This window comes from Lipophrys pholis (genome assembly GCF_963383615.2).
Source record: "Lipophrys pholis genome assembly, chromosome: 3".
NCBI lineage: Eukaryota > Metazoa > Chordata > Actinopteri > Blenniiformes > Blenniidae > Lipophrys > Lipophrys pholis.
This window is the reverse complement of record NC_137627.1, coordinates 23,694,577-23,705,241: the sequence shown is the minus strand read 5'-3', so window position 1 is coordinate 23,705,241 and position 10,665 is coordinate 23,694,577. Positions and strand designations below refer to the sequence as shown.

The 10,665-nt window shown below is 43.0% G+C and overlaps 1 protein-coding gene across 2 annotated transcripts; it reads left to right on the top strand.

Annotated features, from left to right (window-relative positions):
• The first annotated feature begins 372 nt into the window (after nucleotides 1-372).
• On the top strand, nucleotides 373-10,053 carry LOC308107164 (galactose-3-O-sulfotransferase 2-like). Of its 2 annotated transcripts, XM_080459327.1 has the most exons (5): nucleotides 373-473; nucleotides 5,686-5,781; nucleotides 5,946-6,462; nucleotides 7,835-8,237; nucleotides 9,025-10,053. In XM_080459327.1, the coding sequence occupies exons 1-5, from the start codon at nucleotides 439-441 to the stop codon at nucleotides 9,144-9,146; spliced, it is 1,173 nt and encodes a 390-aa protein (XP_080315453.1). In that variant the 5' UTR covers nucleotides 373-438; the 3' UTR covers nucleotides 9,147-10,053. The 2 variants fall into 2 exon arrangements, with proteins under 2 accessions (XP_080315453.1, XP_080315452.1); XM_080459326.1 differs by lacking the exon at nucleotides 9,025-10,053 and having other exon boundaries at nucleotides 7,835-8,774.
• Nucleotides 10,054-10,665: the final 612 nt, after the last annotated feature.

The following is a 10,665-nucleotide window of genomic DNA, read 5'->3' as shown; positions in this document are numbered from 1 at the left end:
TTTGAATGAAGAAATTTGGCTGAATAGTTGCAGGACAGGTTCACCTTTCTCCAGTATAGTAATTTTTTTGAGGGTTTTTTTCAGGAGAAAGGAATTGATGTGTTGTTTGAAATTAAAATACATCTGAAATACCTTTTGTTTTCCCAAAACTCAGACTGTCATTTCCAGTAAACCAGCCCCAAAAGACATTCATTTTCTAAAAGGGATTAACGAAGCTTCTGCTTTTATTTGTTTACAAGTATGTTAATAAAAGAGTCTTAATAAGTGCTGTCTGTTCAATAGCTGTTTAAATGTTTAATGGGGGGGGGGGGGGGGGGGGGGGAGGAGGACCTGAGAAGAGATGACAGCTTGGAAGGAGGAGTCCACACAGACAGGTACACCTGCAGATCAGGACAGACAGACGGAGCTAGAGCTGAATTTAACGATCTTGATAGGAAAATGCCTGTAAGGATCTCACTCACCCCTGCCGCCTTGTAAGTCCATCTATCTTTTTTTAACATGAGGTTTATTATTTATTGTCTCTTATCAAAAGCGGCTTGGATGGTAAACCACTTGAATTTGGGTCATCAGCTCTTATATGCTCTTTTTATTATGAGTGCTTCAAATAATGTTTCATCAGTTCTTCTGAGAGTCTACAAATTACAACTAAATATACAGTAAAAAAAACAAGGTCTAGTAACATCATTAAAGTATATGTTGTATATGTTGAAATTTAATTAGACATGGAGTGCAGAGGAAGATAGCCTCCTCACTTTGGGACAACAAATTTAATACAAAACTAATAATTTATTAAAAACAAAAAATATCCTCGACTTGATTTTCCTGTTACCACAGGGGTATCAAAGTCAAAAAGCAAGTTTACTATTAACTGTTGCCAAAATGCTTCTCATATCTCTGTTCAAGACACTGGCACGCACGCACACACATACCAACTAACTCTATTAATTTGCCAGTCAGATGTGTTGATTCTTAGATGAGTAATTTATGAATAGATACATTTTGTTTATAAACACCTGTTTGCTAACTTTATAAATTGAACGATTCCTGGTGGTTATTGTGTATTTATTGTGACATTTGCTGGTTATGGCAGTCAGTGCTTGAATATCACGCCTTCTCTTTTATTTAAGTGTAGTGTTATCTTAGTAAAGAATATTAATTCAATTCAACTTTATTTATGTTGGGATTTATGGTTGGTTATTAGCATTAAAGTACTGTAAGTAATAGATTACTGAAAGTAATAAATCACTGGAAGTAATTTATGACAAATAAACGGTCATTTACTCATTAACAACTCCTAAAGTAATCGAGTAATTACTTAAAAGTTAATTATCACAAATCATTTATTAATGAAAAATTATTAATTTCAATAAATGTGTTATTTATCTATTAATAATAAAAAGGGGGGCACCACCAGATAAACTGGAAATAGCTAATACCAAAAATATCAGTCTCGTTTGTAAAAGGTTTATTTAAGTTAGATAATATTTCTGTATAAAAATATAACTGTGATGGCGACGCACCCAAAAGCAGAGGTGGGTAATCAGAGGTAAAAAGGAACAGTTTATTCTCTCCGCAAAACACAATGCGAGCCGGAGTACGGCTGAAAAAACAAAACAGGAGTGCAAGCAGCAAGCGTCGGAGACGAGACGGGAGGCGACACCAGGACCACTCAGGACGATCGACAATAATCCGGCAGCACCCTCCGATCAGCTGCCGGCTTAAGTAACACGCTGATCATGATCAGCCTCAGGTGTGTGTGCTTGTCCCTGGAGAGTGCAGCACTAAGAGAAGGGGAGAGAGAGAGGAGAGGTGCACCAAACAGGAAAAACAGAACATCACAATAACAATCTTAAATAAAAAGAGAAGGTGTGAGATCCGAGCACAGACTGTTACAAACCAGTGAATTGTCAACAATAAATACACAATAATCACCAAGAATCATTCAATTCAGCTAACAGGCGTTTATTAACAAAAATGTATTAATCCATAAATAATTCTGAAATCATCTCATAAATCAACACATTCAAGTTGCAAACGACATCTAACGCGGAGATCTAATCTACTAAACAGCAAACACTATGTACAAAGAGTGTGTGCGTGCGTGTGTGTGTGTGTGTGTGTGTGTGTGTGTGTGTGTGTGTGTGTGTGTGTGGGTGTGTGTGTGTGTGTGTGTGTGTGTGTGTGTGTGTGTGTGTGTGTGTGTGTGTGTGTGTGTGTGTGTGTGTGTGTGTGTGTGTGTGTGTGGTAATGGGCATAATGACCCCAAACGTCCACCAGGTGGAGGCAGACGTTGGCAGGTCAATATGAGTGGGTGTGATGACCTCGAACGTCCACCAGGTGGAGGCAGACATTGGTGGGTCAGTGTGGTGACCGTGACGACCACTAGGGGTGTGCGGCGGTGTGCAGAGGGAGAGCGCAATGACTTCATGCGTCCACCAGGTGGACGTCAAGAGGGATTGCGATGACCCACGTGACCACTAGAGGCGTTTGACTCGCTCTTTCTGGGGACGCGGCGGTTGCTTAGCGGCCAGATAAACAAGATGTCCATCGCACGTGCATGCGCGAGGGCGGTCTCAGAGCGAAGCGGTCTCACCTACTGTAAAACGAACAGGCGGTTCCGTCGGACCGGTTCTGAGCGCCGGAGTTCTCAGTGGATGTCGGGACATGCAGTTAGAACTCTGGTGATCGAGGCAGATGTGGTGTAGCAGCACCAGATAGCAGTTTGGTTGCTAACTGTGGCTGTGTGAGAGCTTATCTTGATCAGATAACACGAGCGCAGGGGAAGCGCAGACTCAGGTTAGTGAAAGAGGGGGAGTGAGAGGGGGGGGAGAAGAGAAAGACAGAGAATTCTGGCGAGGTTCGATTCTGCAACCCGGTTCTCCACACAGAGATCCCAGTGTGTGTAAGCTGTCTATGTAAGCTAAAGCAACAATATAAAACACTTAAAAAATTTGTAAGTAAAATTATTGGAACATAGGTAACGTGTATTGGTAGGTAGGGTGAGGTTCCTTGAGGTAGGGGTGTGTGTTGCCATGAATACACTGGTATGTGAGGAGGCAGATGTTGTCATGAATTCTGGCGGAGACGGGGAGCCAATGGAGGGATTTCAGAACTGGTGTGATGTGGTCATGTTTTTTAGTTTTGTCGAAGAGACTGGCGGCGCTGTTCTGGATGTATTGGAGTTTTTTAAGGTTTTTCTTGGTGATGCCATGAGGAGTGAGTTGCAGTAGACCTGTAGGAGACAAAGGCATGGACGACCTTCTCAGCGTCAGGCAGGGTGAGTGATGGGTGGAGGGTGGCAATATTTTTTAGGTGGTAAAATGATGTTTTGCACAGGTGTTTGATGTGCGCGGCAAAACAGAGGTGGGAGTCAAACTGCACACCAATGTTAGTGACAGTGGAGGAGAGAAGGATGTCCTGACTAGAAAAGTTTATTGATGTGATTGTAGATAACTGGAGTTGACGAGGTGTGCCGATTAGTATGGCCTCTGTTTTGGAGCTGTTCGGCTGGAGGAAATTGTGGTTTATCCATGCCTTTATCTTCTCCAGGCAGAGGCTGAGTGTGGAGGTTGATGGTGGGTGTGAGGTGGATGCTGAAGCATATGAAGGGTGAGGGTCCGCTTTTATGTAAAGTTGGGTGTTGTTAGCATAGCGATGGAAGGACATTTTGTAGTGGGTGATAATTTGACCAAGCGGAAGCATGTTTAGCGTGAAAAGGGTTGGTCTTAGGGAAGGCTGCAGGTGACGCTCTGTGTTCTTGATGTGGCTCCACCCATGGAAATGAATTTCATTGTGTTTGTGTGGTGCTAATCAGAGCTGTTTTGGTGGAGTGTGCAGGCCGGAAACCGCCCTTGAAACTTTTCACACAGCTAGTTTGATTTGCGGTTGTCATGGAGTTGTGAGGAAACAACTTTTTCCAGTAACTTTGAGAGGAATGGGAGGTTTGCTATGGGTCTGTAGTTTGTGAAGATTTCTGGGTCCAATGCAAGGTTTTGGAGGAGAGGCTTGATTATGGCAGTCTGGCTCAGTTCCCTCCCAAATGAAGAGACTGGCTGATAATGGTGGTGATAACAGGTGCAAAAGTAGGGATGGAAAGGGGTTGAGGGTGCACGTGGTGGGCTTCATCTTCCTGACTTTTGAAGGTTGTCGGGGGGGGGGGGGTCAGTGATGACCAGTTCCAGAGTATGGACTTTGACGTGTGTGGGGACCTCAGCTTACTGAGATTGAAGCAGTCTAATAAATGAAGGAATTCTGCTGCATAGCAGCAGGAGGGGGAGTCGACATCTATGTTCAGGTCAACGAGTATTATAATATTTGCAGATGTGAGATAGAAAGTGGATAGAAGGTTCAAGAAGTCTGGGATTACATTTTGGTGTGGTTTAGGTGGCCGGTAAATGAGGAAAAATATTATCAGAGTGGGTGGTTTGGTTTGAAATGCCAGGCATTAAAAGCAGATATTTCAGGCAGAGGTAGAGGCGATAGACCCAGATCGTTGTGGTAGATGGCAGACAGGCCACCTCCATGACCAGTGCTGCAGGCTGCCTGAAGGTAGGTGTAACCATTTGGACTGGCTTCATTGAGGGCAGCAAAAGCATTTGGTCGGTGCCAGGTTTCAGTGAGGCACATTAGGTCCAGGTGTTGGTCTAGGATGTGGTCATGAATCAGACAGGATATATTTGTGAGAGACTGTTCAGCAGTTCCAACCTGATAGATTTTGTGTCACCCATTTGAAGAGGGGCTGCAGCAGCCTAAAATCGACTCTACGTCTTCCACACTGTTGACTCTGTAGCACTGTGGGGTTGCCATGGCTACAAAGTCCCAAAGCGCCGGCACTCTGATGACGCGGCAGACGTGATGGCAGGAGCTGCTGACCAGAAGGAGAGAATTGAGCCACCAGACCGCGTATAAATAAACGCTCTCCAGGAGCCTCTGGGGACGTATGGGCACCACTGAAGGAGTCTCTGTTGTCTGATGCCTGCAAGGTCTTGTGGAATGGAGAATCTGATGAGGTTTTGTAGCGGTTGAGGGGCATCTTAGCGTCATGCAGGTCACTTAGGCCGAGTTGGAGCTGCTAGGTTGTGAAGCAGCCCCAGAGCAGCAAGCAGGCTGCAAGTCTGAGGACATGTCCACAACATTCCAGACGGCAGGACTCAGACTCAGACTGCAATGAAAAGCTGCCAGCAACAGTCCAGGGCCCGGTGCAGCGACGTGTACACACAGTCCACAAAGCACCAAATACATACACAGTGCACAGGAGACCACCCCAGAAAACACAGGATGAAACAAACAAGCAAAAATCACTTAAAATCACTAAAGTCACTGAGGGCAGCGGCAGCCAGGTGCGCCACCAGAACATATACCAAGTCGCACGTTAACCTGCCATTAACACATTACAGAACGATATTTTAATTATATTTCTCATAATTTAATGTAACACTCACACATATTTCACCATTTGTGTTTAAAAAATATGGAAATGGTTTTTAGGCCTCCTTAGATATTGTCTACAACACCACTGTCCTATAGGACAACATGTTATTCACAAAAAGCACACAAATTATGACTATTTGTCCCTTGTTAGATGGAGGCTGGTGGTGTGTCATGTGGAGAGGGGTGTTTCTCCTCCCACACTTTGATAAACCTTGCTTTAAACTTGATGTTTTGTTTTTGTTTTTTCTTTGTCAGTATTCGTCTGCGGCGCCGGCAACTCTCTCTGTGCATCATCGTCACCTTGCTGTTGGCCGGTATAACCATCCAGGCCATTCAAGTCCAACTTTCCAGGTGAAGTCTTTCATCAAACTGTGAAACATTTTCTAACATTTTTGTCTTACATGCGACTGGTCGAGAAATAAATTCCAACAAAAAAAATGAGCATTGCTCAAAGAAAATGCAAATGTTGGAAGTGAAAAAACTTCTTTAAAAAAAATTATTATTGACTGTTGCAGTGCCTCTTTGAAGCTTTCTGCCCTCGGCAATACATCTGGACTGAATCACTTCTGGTACGACAACGCCAAAGAGCCTCGTCTTCAGAGTGAGGGACCTCTTCCTCCACTGGCCCAGCCCAGTCCCCTACAGGAAAACAACCTCGCAGAGCGTCCACCTCCTTTTGGGTGGATCCAGCTGGAAGACAATTTCTTAGAGGACAACAGTCAAAATGAGGGAGCTGGAAAGCTGTTCAATGATAAGCTACAGGAGAGAGAGGATCAACACCTCCAAAAAAACTGCCAACCAAAATCTCACATCGTTTTTCTGAAGACACATAAAACAGCAAGCAGCACTATCCAAAACATGCTGTACCGGTATGGTGAAACGAGGGGGTTGACCTTCGCCTTGCCCCGAAACAAGCACAACCAGCTGTCTTACCCAAAGTATTTTGACACACGTTTTGTGAATGGGGTCGAAAGCAAACAGCTGATGAATTTTGACATTATATGCAACCACATGAGGTTCAGAAGTTTTGAGGTGAGCTTCTTCCAAAATAATTTGTAATTTTGCAAGGTGTGTGAAAATGGCATGACTTGATTAATGGCAGGACTGAGACTCAGTAGCTTACACTCTCAATTCCCTATATGTCCTCATGTTGAAGAGTCTTTGAGCAAGAAACTGAACCCCAAACTGCTCCCAATGGACGGACTAGGCACCTTTGCATGGCAGCCACCTCCATTGGTGTGTGAACGTGTGTGTGAATGGGTAAATGTATTTAACAATGTAAAGCGCTTTGAACACTGTTTACACATACAGTACTTGACATGCATTTACTGTGATGGCAATGTATGCAGTTAAGGCAGTGCTTGTTTTTAGGTTTGTGCAGACGCTTTTGGCTTGTTTGCAATCACGACAAATGCTCTATTATTTTGGAGGAGCGAATGCTTTATACTGCTCATGACACTGCCCCCATTGGTTTGGAATGCTCATAGTAGCTCTTATGTCTTTTATGGAGGATTATGAATTTATTTTTATTTTTTTTAATAATCTGGTGTGATCAATGTTATCTTTAAAAACGTAGCGGTTGAACTATCCGTTTTTTGTCACTACCCGTCTATATGGCGAGATGGCCTTATTGTCCATGTTGCTTGGCTCTACTCACTTCAGGAGCCAGTGAACAGAGGATAGGACAGGGGTGATGTGGAATTGCCGGTTTGATCCTGTTAAATAGCAAGAAATGGCATTTTGGGCTGTTTGAAGGTGGGGTGGTTTAGAAAGACCTGACTTAACCAGAGTAAAAGGGCATCACAATAACCTAAACGAGATGAGATAAAAGTGTATAACGTCATCTCTGATTCAACCTTCGATACAGTACCATACCTTTTGAGTGAGCTGTTTTGCGCAATTGGAATGGTAAATGGATTTCACTTTGATTTCAGCGCTTTATACTGTAAATCACATTCACCCATTGACACACACAGTCACACACCAATGGAGGTGGTTACCATGCAAAGTGCAAACAGTCATTTAAAATTCATATTTTGGGTTTGAATGAGTTATACAATTGAATGTCATCAGCATAAAAATTATATGACATGCCACTGAAACGCTTAGTTATCTGCATTCAGGTTTCACACTAAGTTGTCACACATCAATTGCTTCACATTGAAAATCACTTCCTGTAAAACATTACACAAAAGAACAGTGTTCAAAGGTTCATCAAGAGTATATAGCTACTCAATTGAATGTCTTTATCTGTCAAACTCTTCCACCCAATGAAGTGGCGAGGAATACACAAACCTTTCTGCCCAAAATACAGGTTGGGCAGAGTGAAGTGTACTTGAAAAATGTATGACACAAAGGGGCTTTTTTTTTTTCATTAATCTTTACGTCTCTGCTTCATTTACAGGTGAGAAAATTGATGCCTGAAGATTCCTTCTACTTTTCTATTTTGAGAAATCCTGTGAATATGATGGAGTCCATATATATTTACTACAAAGGCCTTGGAGTCTTCAGCAAGACCAAATCCCTGGATGACTTTCTAGACAATGGCCTGAATAACGTGTCATTGTTGAACAACTATGCTCACAACAACCTTGCCTTTGACTTTGGCTATGACAACACTGCCACAGCTAAGACCTCAGACCTGGAGACGATAGTCAACAAGGTGATTGCTGGCATAGGACTGGACTTCCACCTTATTCTCATCAATGAATACTTTGATGAGTCCATGATCTTGCTCAAGCATGCCCTCTGCTGGTCCCTGGATGATGTCGTTTCCTTCAAACTCAACAGTCGCGCTGACCAAAGCCGTAAGCCTATTTCACCGATAACTGCTGAGAAAATCAAAAGGTGGAATGTTTTAGACTGGAGGATTTATGAACACTTTAACACCACCTTCTGGCACAAAGTGAGAGGTCTGGTTGGGGAAGAGGAAATGAAGCGGGAAGTGTCTCAGCTGAAGGAGCTACAGGCCAAGTTAACAAGCTCCTGCTTGGAAGGTGGAGAGGCTGTCGACCCAAGACAGATAAGAGACAAGGAACTGAAGCCGTTCCAGTATGGCGCAGCAGTCATTCAGGGCTATCTCCTCAAGCCCGACCTAGACATACAAACCAAAACAAAGTGTCAAAGACTGATAACGCCAGAACTGCAGTACACAAAACTTTTGTATGATAATCAGTTCCCAGAAACAGTTTTGAAAATAGAGAGATAAAAGTTAACTTAGCAGTGCCGGTGGCTTTTGACTCCAGCTGACTTTAAAGCCTCGTTTCCACTGCGCAGTATGTATCAGTACAGCACAAAACAAGTTTCATGGTTTTTACTGACAAAATTTGTAGATAGCACTGTACCCAACCGTTGCCAATTTTTATAACTCGTCTGTTGAGGAACCAAACACATCGATACAGGTTCCACAAGGAAGCTACAATGCCAACGTCTGTTGATTGGTTGCAACGATCATCAGTGATTCACTCTCAACAAGCCTGCAATATGGAAATAGCTCATTGGCCATAAACCCTCCCATTGTTGTTCACATGCTCCACTTTGTGCACACTGTTTGTTTTATTAACTCCTACTTCTTTCTTTTTTTTTAAATGTCAGCGCTCTGGTCTTCTGATGAGGAACAGATGCTTCTCTCCACAATAGGTGAGCTGGACACTGTTGTTCAGAATGACAATGTTTTCCAAGCTGATGTCACAGAGAATGGAGGCTCACGGCTTTGATCAGACACCTGAGCGGTGCCACGTGGTGTGTAATGACATTACATACCTGCGTCCTAGCGTGGCTGTTCACAATCCCACCTACATTTTAACCATACTCTCTGCGGTGGAACCAAACAATTGAATCTGGTCTTGGTACGCCTTAAGGTAAGGTAAGGTAAGGTAAGGTAAGGTAAGGTAAGGTAAGGTAAGGTAAGGTAAGGTAAGGACCTTACCTTACCTTACCTTACCTTACCTTACCTTACCTTACCTTACCTTACCTTACCTTACCTTACCTTACCATGCTGCGCAGTGGAACCAAGGCTTAATAAACACAACAGCAAATGACAAAGAAGGCCAGCTTGTTGTCCCTTCTCACTGTTAGCTAAGGTCACAAAGCTCATGGGTCATGATCAAGATCATATCAAAGATCGATCACTATGAAACCTCAACTGATCTCGAAACGCTGCTGTTGCTTTATTTCCCAAAGCATCAAATCTAACACAGACTATGAGACAGAATATCTTTCACCATCCAGACTTCCCGTTGTGCAATGTAAAAGTGCCGTTGTTGGTTTTCGGCTTTTCCCTATTTGATATTCCCTCGTGTTACCTGATATCATGGTTTGCTTGTTTTATTTACTAGTTTCAGTTCTTGTCTGGTTTCATGTTCTCTGCCTTTGTTCAGGTCAGTGCTTTTTTTTTTTTTTTTTTTACTCCGCCTCTGCTCCCTAATCTCCCTTCATTACCTTTGATTGTTATCAGCTGAACCTCATTGTTCCGTCAGTTAATTTGTTCTGATTGTCATGTATCTCATCTATGTCTGATGTGTTTCTCCTCATCTCTTTTTCTACGATATTGGGATTCAGTTTGGACTGTGAAAAGAAGTTTTGTATTGGGATTTTATCTTTCATTAAAGGTCTGTTTGCTGCAATCTCTCTGCATCTTGGGTCTTTTTGACAACACTCGTCCCTTTCAAAGGTATACAATGAAAATTTGAGAAAGTGAATGCATACTCCCATAAGAACCCATAAGGAAAATCGGGCTGTGACGTCAGCCGGCTCCTGATAAAAAAAGCTATATTTGGCAGGAGAGTTCATACTCCGTGAAGAAGCTGTCAAATTTGTAGGCCACGCCCCCGCACATCTGTGAAGCAGCTTTTGAACTTTACAACGGCACAGCTTATTTATCGCTTCCAATGTTTTCAGAAATACATTTCACACAACTGTTTCAGTAATAAAAGAGAAAGTTTGTGTCCGAGGCGCCATGTTAGTCCGGTTTTAACCGCAGGAGCTGAGTGATGGTTCAGGTGCATCACGTAAGCCTGCCCTCGGACATTTTAACAAGCTGCGGGACTCATACAGTAGCAACGTTACAAGCTAAATAGGATCAAATATATGACTGATTGTCATTAGCAAGCTGGAACACGCCTGCGCAGCACATGTAATCGCACAGTTTACTATTCATAGTAACTTACTTATTGCAGTTTCCACTGAAAATACCTCATTTAAATACCTGGGATTTTATAGTTTAGTTTGTTGGTG